Source organism: Calliphora vicina, chromosome 1 (genome assembly GCF_958450345.1).
Source record: "Calliphora vicina chromosome 1, idCalVici1.1, whole genome shotgun sequence".
Lineage (NCBI taxonomy): Eukaryota > Metazoa > Arthropoda > Insecta > Diptera > Calliphoridae > Calliphora > Calliphora vicina.
The window spans coordinates 118640641-118655703 of NC_088780.1; the positions used below are offsets into that span (position 1 = coordinate 118640641).

Genomic DNA, 15063 nt, shown 5'->3' on the forward strand with positions numbered 1-15063 from the left:
AAAAATGGATGCTCTACGCATTATTGAAAGGGCTTTTAAATGTAAAAATTTTCATAAAATGTAAACAAAATTACAAAATTTTATAGAAAACTATCTAAAAACAGTTTTTTTTATAGTAGGGTCCTATTCATGTGACGCAAAATTGTTTAAGGCATTTGTTTTACTTGGTTTACAGAATTTTTTTATAAAAACAAAACCAATTTATGTAGTGTTCAACAACATCTAAATTACCTTTAAATAGAAATAAAAATTAAGTTCGTAACATTTTTTTTGTAGAAGCTATAACCTTTTGAAACAAAATATGTTAGGTGGTCCTATTCATGTGGCAGGGAGTGTATATCCCTTAAAGATATTGTTGATGTATTTTCGTAAATTTAGAAATTCTTATTGAAACGCACATTCAACTGGAAACACTTGTGAATGAGAATGCATAATTCTATTGGAGCACACTTTCCAAAAATACATATGTATATCGTCACCTAAAATGTAAAAGGACGTATCATCACTTTTTTTAAATTTTACAGGAGAGACAAAAAACTAAATAAAATATAAAATGTTGTGGTTACATATATGATTTTCTTTCTTTAATAAAGTCGTTATTTTTAAAAATAGAAAGCTACAATTTCGTGAAGACTTGTGCCTTGATACGCTGTACCAATATCCTTTAAAAACTCAATTTTGAATTTTTCGATTGTTACACCCTTTTAACAAATTTTTATAGATTTAAAATTTGTTTATGAATACGGCCTTTAAAATATAATGACGATTACTTAAACTTACATTTTTTATGAGCTCTCAAATCCAAAATAGATGTTTAATTCAATGAACAAAAACAATATTTTTTTTGGGAAACTTGTGCAATCTTAACATCATTCTTCTTAATAAGCGGACGTAGTAACAACACATCTGAACATATGAGGCTAACAAAAAGTCCTTGACTACATATAATACATAAATCATATAAGGCCACCCTTGTTATTCATGATCAGTCTATTCTTGTTGTCTCGAATTAATGTTTTCAGAATATAGGTAATGTTAAAGAAATTATGTTATTTCTTTATTTAAATTGTGTTAAGTCTTTTAATATATTCTTTCTCACAGAAATAAACATAATACAATATTTTAATTGAATTAAAAAAAAATAAAAAAAATATTAAACTTACCATCATTTTCCATGCAAGGATTACCTGCCGATGAACATACTGAGAATATATAATTCTGATTATCCTGTTGCAATTTAAATGGTTTATCCATTAACGAACTCATATTTATGCTGGTTTTTTTAACGCCAGAAATGGTAAAAGTATAAAAATGAAAAAGTATAAAAATGAAAATAAATAAAATATATATAAGAACATATCAAATTAATGAAGAATCAATGGTTAACTACAAAGCTACAGGCTGTATGATTGTATGTACTTACATTTCGTTGTCATGTGTAATGACAGTACATGGAGGTAAATCATTGCAGGCCAACGGAGTAACGAATGAAAATTCATATGAACAACCATGTAGACCCATTAATTCTGGATGGGCATTCTGTGGTAAAAAAAAACAAATGATTGATGTACAATTTTTAAAATTAATGAAAATTCGTAGGAAAATAAATGCAAGTAAAATATATGTATGTATTTAAATAACATTTTCCAAATAAAAAGGGATTTAAAAATTATTGAAGTTCATAGGGTTGATAACATTAACAACACAAAAATTATGGAATAAAGAAATTTTTATTTCGTTTGTAAATTATGGAATTCACAGAAATCAGCTCAAATATCCTTTTTTTTAACATAATGCGTCATCATAAATAATAGTATCTCACCTTCACATCTTTATCACAATAGAAATAAATAGTTGATGAATAATTCGTTGTAGCGTTGCAGGGTGTCGGCGAAATGTGGCGCATTATTAAATTTCCATTTTCTAATACTGGTTTAGGTTGGGCTGTACCATAATTAATAAATCTGAAATTGCAAAATTAAAAGAGATAAAAGAGATAAATATGGCAATTACAAAAACAGTTCATTAAAGAAGTGGCCACTTAAAATCCGTACGAACTATAGTAATCATAACAACGTCACCTGTTATCAAAATGGAACAAGATTTACATACGTTTTTAATAACAAATCTACCATTATTCTACAATGAATTGCAAGTCATTATGTTTAGTTTTAAAAAGTGTAGACACAATGGAAAATTAAGCTAGATATAAAATTGTGCACAAATATCTAAAAAATCCGACTTTGTCGGGTTAAAAGATTGTCAAAATCTGATTTTCGGCAGATATCAGGTTAAAAGTTTTACTTCTCGGCAGCTGGAGGTTGTGTGGTAATCCGCAGCTCCGTTTTGAAGAGTCAAGCTTTTCAGACATGTTTTTAAAGAATTTTCAGAATATATATATGGGGCATTTCATGTCAAGTGAACCAACTTTTGAAATCGATGTCTTCCGATCGGGATGAAATTTGCACCAAGGTTAGCTCTATTGGATAGTAACTCAGACACAATTTTTCAACAACATCGGTCGAGAACTCTCTGAGTTATAGGGGGTAAAATTTTGACAATTTGGTCAAACAGGGGTTTTTTCTTATCCATGTAACTTATTACCTATTGTTCTTAGCAAAATGTGTCCCAAATAGTATAGATAGCTATTTCTTCGATCTTTCGAAAAAAAATATTTAAAAAAAAAAATAAAAAATTTTTAATATTTTTTTTCCGAAATCAAAAACTTTTTTGACTTTTTTTTAAAATGGGTCCTTTTTTTTTTTTTTTTTTCTTAAAATAAAGTTTAGATATTTTCCTTGAACACCTACTTGGTCGCTTAGTGGGATGCGAGTGGGATATCTATCAAAATAAATATTTTGTAACTCAAAAAATAAAAAATTTTTGACTTTTTTGGCAAAATCAAAAACTTTGTTGACTTTTTTTTTCAAAATGGACCCTTTTTTAATCTTTTTATCCTTGAAGACCCTTTTGGTCGCTTAGTGGGATGCGAGTGGGATATCTATCAAAATAAATATTTTTTAACTCAAGACTTACAATTTTTGACTTTTTTTTTTGCAAATACGATTTTTTTTCCAAATGGGCCCTTTTTTAATATCCCACTCGCATCCCACTAAGGGACTAAAAATATCTTAAAGGAATGGACCTAGGCTTTCTTTTGAGCAAAAAAAAAAGATTAAAAAAGGGTCCATTTTGAAAAAAAAAGTCAACAAAGTTTTTGATTTTGCAAAAAAAGTCAAAAATTTTATGTTTTGAGTTACAAAATATTTATTTTGATAGATATCCCACTCGCATCCCACTAAGCGACCAAGTAGGTGTTCAAGGAAAATATCTAAACTTTATTTTAAGAAAAAAAAAAAAAAAAAAATGGACCCATTTTAAAAAAAAGTCAAAAAAGTTTTTGATTTCGGAAAAAAATATTAAAAATTTTTTATTTTTTTTTTTAAATATTTTTTTTCGAAAGATCGAAGAAATAGCTATCTATACTATTTGGGACACATTTTGCTAAGAACAATAGGTAATAAGTTACATGGATAAGAAAAAACCCCTGTTTGACCAAATTGTCAAAATTTTACCCCCTATAACTCAGAGAGTTCTCGACCGATGTTGTTGAAAAATTGTGTCTGAGTTACTATCCAATAGAGCTAACCTTGGTGCAAATTTCATCCCGATTGGAAGACATCGATTTCAAAAGTTGGTTCACTTGACATGAAATGCCCCATATATTAAAATGAAATGGTCCATGTATGTAATGGCATCACGTGAGAACGGCTGGAGCGATGTTGCTGATTTTCTTTTTATTCGATTCGAATTTTTCAGGAGATGGTTTGTAAAGAAAAAAAAATTCAAGCCAAGTTGTCATTACTCAATGTCAAGTTGTCTTTAATCAATACAACTATGAAGTGGTATAATGAGAATAATATTGATGTTATACCAAAACACATCAATTAAACAAATTGTATAAATCTTCGTCCAATCGATATATATTGGGAAATTGTTAAACATAAATTGAAAAAGATCGCAGGTACAGTAAATAACCAGATTTTGATGAGAACAAAGTGGAATAAATATGCTGGAATAACGGTAGAAGTGGGAAGAAAAGTTGTGCAGCTATTAATAGGAGGCAGGAGAAGAAAAGTCAGAAATTTTGTTCGCAATAAAGACACATAAACCTACAGTTATATTTTTGTTAAAGCTTAATAAATTACCTTTAATTTCATATATAAAATGTTAACATATTCATTTAAAAGTTATGCTCGGTACGGATTTTAAGTGGCCACTTCTTTAAACAATTAATTGAACTTACTTGTTTTTATAGTCTATTTCTTTCAGTTTCAAAAAGCACACACTACTGTCTGCTGGACACATGGCATTTTCACCGTACAACACTGGCTTGCAAATATTTATTACAAAAACATTGCCCTGGCGATCAAGGGTTCTAAAGAAACATATCAGTAACGGAAATTAATTATTGCACATGAAATTAATTGGAAATTTATATTGTTTACCTATAATTATTATCACTTAGTGGCATAAGGTCGAATGTGTGACCCGTGCTGCTGTCGTGCACATTACAAATGTTGCCTTTAACACTGTCCGGTTCTGGCAAACAGGCCAACGGCGTTTCAAAGGTTATGTAAAATGAACATGCATCAGGAGCCTGAAATTTAAACATATAAAGGAAAAAAAGAACTTTAATAAAGACAAAATTAAATTAATGTAAATCTGTCAAAATATTTTAATTTATTTTGGAAAATATTATTATTAAGATGTTTGGGAATTGATTATTAAATACTTTATTAAATTCGATCTGTTCGAGTACTATCATGGATTTACAAGTTTCAGACAACAATACTCAGAGTTTTACTTAATTTTACGCTATAGTGTCATGGCAAATACATGTAACAACAAATTACACGACAATTTGATCTTCGTTCAGGCCAATGATTGTCCACTCGGCCAATAATTGTCCACACAGCGACAGACGTATCAATCGGAAGTTTTTTGTCCACCAGTTTTTTGTTTATGGTAAACAAGAGAGTATGTGTTTCTGTGTTTTTATACCCTTCAGCTTCGTGAGAAAGGTATATATAAGTTTGTCATTCCGTTTGTAATTTCTACATTTTTCATTTCCGACCCTATAAAGTATATATATTCTGGATCCTTATAGATAGCGGAGTCGATTAAGCCATATCTGTCTGTCTGTCTGTCTGTCTGTCTGTCTGTCTGTCTGTCTGTCTGTCTGTCTGTCTGTCTGTCTGTCTGTCTGTCTGTCTGTCTGTCTGTCTGTCTGTCTGTCTGTCTGTCTGTCTGTCTGTCTGTCTGTCTGTCTGTCTGTCTGTCTGTCTGTCTGTCTGTCTGTCTGTCTGTCTGTCTGTCTGTCTGTCTGTCTGTCTGTCTGTCTGTCTGTCTGTCTGTCTGTCTGTCTGTCTGTCTGTCTGTCTGTCTGTCTGTCTGTCTGTCTGTCTGTCTGTCTGTCTGTCTGTCTGTCTGTCTGTCTGTCTGTCTGTCTGTCTGTCTGTCTGTCTATCTGTCTGTCTGTCTGTCTGTCTGTCTGTCTGTCTGTCTGTCTGTCTGTCTGTCTGTCTGTCTGTCTGTCTGTCTGTCTGTCTGTCTGTCTGTCTGTCTGTCTGTCTGTCTGTCTGTCTGTCTGTCTGTCTGTCTGTCTGTCTGTCTGTCTGTCTGTCTGTCTGTCTGTCTGTCTGTCTGTCTGTCTGTCTGTCTGTCTGTCTGTCTGTCTGTCTGTCTGTCTGTCTGTCTGTCTGTCTGTCTGTCTGTCTGTCTGTCTGTCTGTCTGTCTGTCTGTCTGTCTGTCTGTCTGTCTGTCTGTCTGTCTGTCTGTCTGTCTGTCTGTCTGTCTGTCTGTCTGTCTGTCTGTCTGTCTGTCTGTCTGTCTGTCTGTCTGTCTGTCTGTCTGTCTGTCTGTCTGTCTGTCTGTCTGTCTGTCTGTCTGTCTGTCTGTCTGTCTGTCTGTCTGTCTGTCTGTCTGTCTGTATGTATGTATGTCTGTCTGTCTGTCTGTCTGTCTGTCTGTTGTTGTTTTTTATACAACTAAACTTTTGTTTGGTTGTGTGTTGGTTTTTTTGACAAAAAAACAACAAAACGTATGTTTGGATGTGCAAGCTTTGCGTATTTTGTTTTTTTTGTGTTTTGTTTCTTTTGGCGTTGTTGTTGTTTTTTATACAATTAAACGTATGTTTGGATGTGTGTTGGTTTCATTGCCTTGCGTATTTTGTTTTTATACCCTCCACCACCATATGTGGTGAATGAGGGTATATATAAGTTTGTCATTCCGTGTGTAACATTGAGAAATATTCATCTGAGACCCAACAAAGTATATATATTATTGATCCTTATGAAATTCTAAGTCGATTGAGCCATGTCCGTCTGTCTGTCCGTCTGTGTAAAACACGCTCACGTCCAAAATACGCAAATCAACTTAGTAGAGTTGCAAGAAAAATGTTTATTATTGTCCTAAGCAGTTTCGTATTGAAAATCAGCGAAATCGGTACAGTGGAACCAAAGTTATGAATGAAAATGTGGGACAACCTCAAAAAAAATAATTTTCACATATTTTTGGACATTTTTTGTAAATATATTGCAGCTAATATCATAAAATTTTGCACTCGTTACTTTTATGATAAAAGGAGTAATTCTGGTGAAAATTATAAGAATCGGTCCATGATTTCTCCTAGCCCCCATACAAATTTCTTCCCGAAATATGGTTCTATGGTGTATAAATGCCTACAGAATAGGAATATCCACATAAAATTCAGCAAAAATAAGTTACGTTGTAAAAGAAATTATATTACAAAATTTTTCTGTCTGTCTGTCTGTCTGTCTGTCTGTCTGTCTGTCTGTCTGTCTGTCTGTCTGTCTGTCTGTCTGTCTGTCTGTCTGTCTGTCTGTCTGTCTGTCTGTCTGTCTGTCTGTCTGTCTGTCTGTCTGTCTGTCTGTCTGTCTGTCTGTCTGTCTGTCTGTCTGTCTGTCTGTCTGTCTGTCTGTCTGTCTGTCTGTCTGTCTGTCTGTCTGTCTGTCTGTCTGTCTGTCTGTCTGTCTGTCTGTCTGTCTGTCTGTCTGTCTGTCTGTCTGTCTGTCTGTCTGTCTGTCTGTCTGTCTGTCTGTCTGTCTGTCTGTCTGTCTGTCTGTCTGTCTGTCTGTCTGTCTGTCTGTCTGTCTGTCTGTCTGTCTGTCTGTCTGTCTGTCTGTCTGTCTGTCTGTCTGTCTGTCTGTCTGTCTGTCTGTCTGTCTGTCTGTCTGTCTGTCTGTCTGTCTGTCTGTCTGTCTGTCTGTCTGTCTGTCTGTCTGTCTGTCTGTCTGTCTGTCTGTCTGTCTGTCTGTCTGTCTGTCTGTCTGTCTGTCTGTCTGTCTGTCTGTCTGTCTGTCTGTCTGTCTGTCTGTCTGTCTGTCTGTCTGTCTGTCTGTCTGTCTGTCTGTCTGTCTGTCTGTCTGTCTGTCTGTCTGTCTGTCTGTCTGTCTGTCTGTCTGTCTGTCTGTCTGTCTGTCTGTCTGTCTGTCTGTCTGTCTGTCTGTCTGTCTGTCTGTCTGTCTGTCTGTCTGTCTGTCTGTCTGTCTGTCTGTCTGTCTGTCTATCTATCTATCTGTCTGTCTGTCTGTCTGTCTGTCTGTCTGTCTGTCTGTCTGTCTGTCTGTCTGTCTGTCTGTCTGTCTGTCTGTCTGTATGTCTGTCTGTCTGTCTGTCTGTCTGTCTGTTGTTGTTTTTTATACAACTAAACTTTTGTTTGGTTGTGTGTTGGTTTTTTTGACAAAAAAAACAACAAAACGTATGTTTGGATGTGCAAGCTTTGCGTATTTTGTTTTTTTTTGTGTTTTGTTTCTTTTGGCGTTGTTGTTGTTTTTTATACAATTAAACGTATGTTTGGATGTGTGTTGGTTTCATTGCCTTGCGTATTTTGTTTTTATACCCTCCACCACCATATGTGGTGAATGAGGGTATATATAAGTTTGTCATTCCGTGTGTAACATTGAGAAATATTCATCTGAGACCCAACAAAGTATATATATTATTGATCCTTATGAAATTCTAAGTCGATTGAGCCATGTCCGTCTGTCTGTCCGTCTGTGTAAAACACGCTCACGTCCAAAATACGCAAATCAACTTAGTAGAGTTGCAAGAAAAATGTTTATTATTGTCCTAAGCAGTTTCGTATTGAAAATCAGCGAAATCGGTACAGTGGAACCAAAGTTATGAATGAAAATGTGGGACAACCTCAAAAAAAATAATTTTCACATATTTTTGGACATTTTTTGTAAATATATTGCAGCTAATATCATAAAATTTTGCACTCGTTACTTTTATGATAAAAGGAGTAATTCTGGTGAAAATTATAAGAATCGGTCCATGATTTATCCTAGCCCCCATACAAATTTCTTCCCGAAATATGGTTCTATGGTGTATAAATGCCTACAGAATAGGAATATCCACATAAAATTCAGCAAAAATAAGTTACGTTGTAAAAGAAATTATATTACAAAATTTTTCTGTCTGTCTGTCTGTCTGTCTGTCTGTCTGTCTGTCTGTCTGTCTGTCTGTCTGTCTGTCTGTCTGTCTGTCTGTCTGTCTGTCTGTCTGTCTGTCTGTCTGTCTGTCTGTCTGTCTGTCTGTCTGTCTGTCTGTCTGTCTGTCTGTCTGTATGTCTGTCTGTCTGTCTGTCTGTCTGTCTGTCTGTCTGTCTGTCTGTCTGTCTGTCTGTCTGTCTGTCTGTCTGTCTGTCTGTCTGTCTGTCTGTCTGTCTGTCTGTCTGTCTGTCTGTCTGTCTGTCTGTCTGTCTGTCTGTCTGTCTGTCTGTCTGTCTGTCTGTCTGTCTGTCTGTCTGTCTGTCTGTCTGTCTGTCTGTCTGTCTGTCTGTCTGTCTGTCTGTCTGTCTGTCTGTCTGTCTGTCTGTCTGTCTGTCTGTCTGTCTGTCTGTCTGTCTGTCTGTCTGTCTGTCTGTCTGTCTGTCTGTCTGTCTGTCTGTCTGTCTGTCTGTCTGTCTGTCTGTCTGTCTGTCTGTCTGTCTGTCTGTCTGTCTGTCTGTCTGTCTGTCTGTCTGTCTGTCTGTCTGTCTGTCTGTCTGTCTGTCTGTCTGTCTGTCTGTCTGTCTGTCTGTCTGTCTGTCTGTCTGTCTGTCTGTCTGTCTGTCTGTCTGTCTGTCTGTCTGTCTGTCTGTCTGTCTGTCTGTCTGTCTGTCTGTCTGTCTGTCTGTCTGTCTGTCTGTCTGTCTGTCTGTCTGTCTGTCTGTCTGTCTGTCTGTCTGTCTGTCTGTCTGTCTGTCTGTCTGTCTGTCTGTCTGTCTGTCTGTCTGTCTGTCTGTCTGTCTGTCTGTCTGTCTGTCTGTCTGTCTGTCTGTCTGTCTGTCTGTCTGTCTGTCTGTCTGTCTGTCTGTCTGTCTGTCTGTCTGTCTGTCTGTCTGTCTGTCTGTCTGTCTGTCTGTCTGTCTGTCTGTCTGTCTGTCTGTCTGTCTGTCTGTCTGTCTGTCTGTCTGTCTGTCTGTCTGTCTGTCTGTCTGTCTGTCTGTCTGTCTGTCTGTCTGTCTGTCTGTCTGTCTGTCTGTCTGTCTGTCTGTCTGTCTGTCTGTCTGTCTGTCTGTCTGTCTGTCTGTCTGTCTGTCTGTCTGTCTGTCTGTCTGTCTGTCTGTCTGTCTGTCTGTCTGTCTGTCTGTCTGTCTGTCTGTCTGTCTGTCTGTCTGTCTGTCTGTCTGTCTGTCTGTCTGTCTGTCTGTCTGTCTGTCTGTCTGTCTGTCTGTCTGTCTGTCTGTCTGTCTGTCTGTCTGTCTGTCTGTCTGTCTGTCTGTCTGTCTGTCTGTCTGTCTGTCTGTCTGTCTGTCTGTCTGTCTGTCTGTCTGTCTGTCTGTCTGTCTGTCTGTCTGTCTGTCTGTCTGTCTGTCTGTCTGTCTGTCTGTCTGTCTGTCTGTCTGTCTGTCTGTCTGTCTGTCTGTCTGTCTGTCTGTCTGTCTGTCTGTCTGTCTGTCTGTCTGTCTGTCTGTCTGTCTGTCTGTCTGTCTGTCTGTCTGTCTGTCTGTCTGTCTGTCTGTCTGTCTGTCTGTATGTCTGTCTGTCTGTCTGTCTGTCTGTCTGTCTGTCTGTTGTTGTTTTTTATACAACTAAACTTTTGTTTGGTTGTGTGTTGGTTTTTTTGACAAAAAAACAACAAAACGTATGTTTGGATGTGCAAGCTTTGCGTATTTTGTTTTTTTTTTGTGTTTTGTTTCTTTTGGCGTTGTTGTTGTTTTTTATACAATTAAACGTATGTTTGGATGTGTGTTGGTTTCATTGCCTTGCGTATTTTGTTTTTATACCCTCCACCACCATATGTGGTGAATGAGGGTATATATAAGTTTGTCATTCCGTGTGTAACATTGAGAAATATTCATCTGAGACCCAACAAAGTATATATATTATTGATCCTTATGAAATTCTAAGTCGATTGAGCCATGTCCGTCTGTCTGTCCGTCTGTGTAAAACACGCTCACGTCCAAAATACGCAAATCAACTTAGTAGAGTTGCAAGAAAAATGTTTATTATTGTCCTAAGCAGTTTCGTATTGAAAATCAGCGAAATCGGTACAGTGGAACCAAAGTTATGAATGAAAATGTGGGACAACCTCAAAAAAAATAATTTTCACATATTTTTGGACATTTTTTGTAAATATATTGCAGCTAATATCATAAAATTTTGCACTCGTTACTTTTATGATAAAAGGAGTAATTCTGGTGAAAATTATAAGAATCGGTCCATGATTTCTCCTAGCCCCCATACAAATTTCTTCCCGAAATATGGTTCTATGGTGTATAAATGCCTACAGAATAGGAATATCCACATAAAATTCAGCAAAAATAAGTTACGTTGTAAAAGAAATTATATTACAAAATTTTTTGTGGATCGGCCCATATTTGACCATAGCCCCCATATAAAGTACACTTCCGAAAATCTCTTAAATAAGCATAAATGTCTTACAAATATCGCTATCAAGTTGAAATTCGACATGAATACTCCCCATATATACCAAAATCGCTGTACCTAATTCTATGAAGATCGGCCGATAATTGGTTATAGCTCCCATATAAGGACCACTTCCGAAAAACACAATAACCTACATAAATATCTAAAAAATATCAATATCAAAACAAAATTTCACACACATCCATAGTTTATATTTAGAAATCATACTACTGGATTTTATGAATATCGGTCCATATTTGACCATAGCTCCCATATAAGGTCCACTTCCAAAAATCAGTTAAGTACTCATAAAACTCTTATAAATACATTTATCATGATAGAATTCGACAAAAATTATACTTATATATATAGATATCACTGTACCAAATTTTATGCAGATTGGCCGATAATTGGTCATAGCTCCCCTATAAGGCCCATTTCCGAAAAAAGATATTAACCTTAAAAAGTATTAAAAACATATCGATATCAAAATGAAATTACGCACAGATCCAGTAATTTGAATCCAGTAATCATACTTCTGGATTTTGTGAATATCGGTCCATATTTAACCATAGCTCCTATATAGGGTCCACTCCCGAAAATCACTAAAATTCTCATAAATTTCTTACAAATATAGTTATCAGGTTGAAATTCAAAACAAATTTATTCAATATATACAAAAATCGATGTACCAAATTTTATGATGATAGGCCCATAATTGGTCATAACCTCCATATAAGAACTACTTCAGGAAAACACATTACCCTGCACAAATATACATAAAAATCTACACTACTACAAGATTTTTTAAATATTGGTGCATAATTCGGCATAGCTCCCACATAAGGTCCACTCTTGTTAATAGCTTTGTTTATATGTATTATAAATTCTACAAAAATAACCCTTAAATACTTAGGACCATAATAGGTCATTGCATCCATATATTAAACCAAAATAGTACACAGATCAGTAATTTGTATTCAAAATCATAATACTGAATTTTGTGAATATTGGTCCATAATTGGCCACAGCTCTCATATAAATACATAAAATCACGTAAAAATATTTTATGACAATCGAATCATAATAGGTCATAGCTCCCGCATAAGTCCCACAACCAGATATTTTGAAATATACTAATTAGAAAAAATAATAATGCATCCACAACAAAGGTGAAGGGTATATAAGATTCAGCATAGCCGAATATAGCACTCTTACTTGTTGTCTTTAGATTAAGATTTTGTCATAGCTTAAGATTTCATACCATGGAAGAATATTTAAAGCCTTATGTGGTCATTATTTTCTAAAAAATCGGCATTAGAATGATAAAAAAAAAATAAAAGAAAAGCAGGTATCTTCGCCAGTATCTGGTCAAAATTTAAATGAAAATTGGTGATTATAAGTTTGTTTTAAATTAGGTTAGTTTAGGTTTACATGTTTTTGTTAAGGAAGTAATAAAAATTCAATCAAATAAAAAAAATTACACCCAAACCTCAAAGATAATGAGATAAATATTAAATTTCTCTGCTGGTAGAATTAATTACTAACTAATAAAACCTCAGTTCCATTTTTATTTTTCATCCCTGCTATGGTACTTTTATACTCTAACCCCCATTTTCTCAATATCTGGTTGTCGTTTTTCGTAACGATAAACCTCCAATTAACATTTTTATACCCTACACCACAATAGTGGGGAGGGTATTATGCGTTTGTGCAGATGTTTGTAACGCCCAAAAATATTAGTCTAACACCCACCTTAAAGTATACCGATCGACTTAGAATCACTTTCTGAGTCGATTAAGCGATGTCCGTCCGTCCGTCCGTCCGTCTGGTTGGCTGGCTGGCTGTCCATGTAAACCTTGTGCGCAGAGTACAGGTCGCAATTTTGAAGATATTTCGATCAAATTTGATACATATTATTTTTTCGGCTCAAGGACTAAGCCTATTGAAACTGGCTGAAATCGGTCCACTATTTCACCTAGCCCCCATACGAATGTCCTCCCGAAATTGGACTTTATCGGTCATAAATGTTTAATTTATATATGTATCTTCACAAATTCCGCTCCAAATAAGTTTTATATACACAAAATTCATGTCACCGAATTTTGTTACGATCGGTCCATAATTAGTCATAGCTCCCATATAGACTCGCTTCCGAAAATCACTTTAACGTGCATAAATCGCTTAAAAATGTTGGTAAACACACAAAATTCAACATAGTTAACTTTAATATAGACATAAATCACACGACCTAATTGATGATCGGTCCATAATTGGTCATAGCCCCCATATAACCCCACTTCCGAAAATCACTCAAAAATTATTGAAATTTTAAAAGAAAAAATTTTTTGCTCTTTTACTTAGTGTAGGGTATTATATGGTCGGGCTTGACCGACCATACTTTCTTACTTGTTTTTGTATGAGAACTGTCAGTTTATCATCACGATAAAAAATAACCAGAGATTGAGAAAATGCGGGTGAGAGCTAGTTTCTCGGATAAAGATAATCTACATTCTTCGCTTAAACCTAGATTAACCCAGATATGCCGACGGCTTGAGCTTGATCATTTTAAAAGTATTTTTATATTATTTTGGAAGCAAATGAGAAATAAAAAACAGTGCAATTAAAGTTTTTTAAAAATTTATTGAAAAAAGTGGTTTTTTAAGTCGTCCTATATGTAGGACTTTGGGGTCACAACAAAAAAACTAAAACGCAATAATGAAACATTCTTGCATATAACAATCAAGCTACTCTTCATAAATATAAATTCCAAAAAAATATAGTATTTATTCACTTGTAAATGTACAAAATTTTACTTTCAGTACAAACGATATATGTCCATTATGCCTAAATATGGGCATTTTGAAAATATCACAAACTAAAAATTCAATAATTCAAAAATAGTAGCAAAAAATAATGCGATCACACAATCTCCCATGAGGTAGTGGTGAGTACTAAGTATGTGAACAACAAAAAATGGTATTTTGATAAAAGTGACGTATCCTGTAAACAAGAACTACATGTACTACATGTAGTACAGTCGGCATATCTGGGTTAAACTAAAAATTGTGTTTTTCACTTATTATTTATTTACTATATAATCTAGGTTTAACTGAGCATCATTGGTGTGTTAAACCTAAGTATAAAATGCCAAAGCACAAACAGATGAAAAACAAGTAAGAGAGCTATATTCGGCTGTGCCGAATCTTATATACCCTTCACCAAATTATACTTTAAAATAAATTTGTTTAAATATTTTTAGGTAAACAAAATTTAAAATTTTTTTTTAATTGTTTTTCAAATTTTTTTAAATTTTTTTTAAATTTTTTTAAAAAAAATGTCAATTCACTTGTGGTTGTTGTGGCGAAAAATACAACAAACCCAAAAGCAAAAACAACAAGCAACTTTGACTTTTTAACAAAAACAAAGACCTGTTGTTTTTGTATTGTTGTACTGATGCAGTCACCTAGGTGCTTTCTAAGCAGGGTTCCCAGATTTTTTTCGAGACTTATCCCCAATTTTAACATTTTCATCCCCGAAATTCCCCAAAAAACAGTTTGTGCTATCCCCAAAAATCCCCATTAAAAATAAAAGTTTCATTTTTTTACTTTGTAATTTATTTGTACTACAATACTTTCATAGTGACCAATGATATTAGTTAAATATGATGTTGGTTTATAAAATCAAAAACGTGATTCACTCACTACCTGTTGTAGAATTTACATAAAAACACGTCATCTTTATTTTAAACGACAAAATCACTGGTTGATTTTTACTTTCTTCTTCAAAATTGTATCCCAAATCCATTGAATCTAAACTTATGTAAATCGATTACGATTATGGTCGAAAATCGATTTTCAGGGTCTAAAAACGATTTTTTTGTGATCGATTATATACTCCGATTTTTATGCTCGGAGTATTTTGTCCACAAAATTGTTGTCAAATGTTTGCGTTTATAAAATGAGTACCTCTCAATAAATGAGTTATAATACTCTCCCAAAATAATTTTTTTTCCGTAATTATAACGTATATGGGTCATTTGCTATAGTTCCCAAAAATGCAGATCGATTATTAAAAAATCGATTAATCGACTGTAAAAATCGATATGAAAATGGTTGATCG

General features: G+C 34.5%; 1 protein-coding gene across 1 annotated transcript in view; it reads right to left on the reverse strand.

Moving 5' to 3' along the window:
• The window catches only part of Lerp (lysosomal enzyme receptor protein), a 263489-nt gene that overhangs the window by 223055 nt on the left and 25371 nt on the right, over positions 1-15063 (reverse strand). Inside the window, exons 4-8 of the mRNA XM_065515622.1 lie at positions 4509-4660; positions 4307-4438; positions 1823-1964; positions 1424-1539; positions 1164-1273 (exon numbers count right to left, since the gene is read on the reverse strand). Of these exons, the coding sequence (XP_065371694.1) occupies positions 1164-1273; positions 1424-1539; positions 1823-1964; positions 4307-4438; positions 4509-4660 (652 nt within the window). The remainder of the gene's footprint in view (positions 1-1163; positions 1274-1423; positions 1540-1822; positions 1965-4306; positions 4439-4508; positions 4661-15063) is intronic.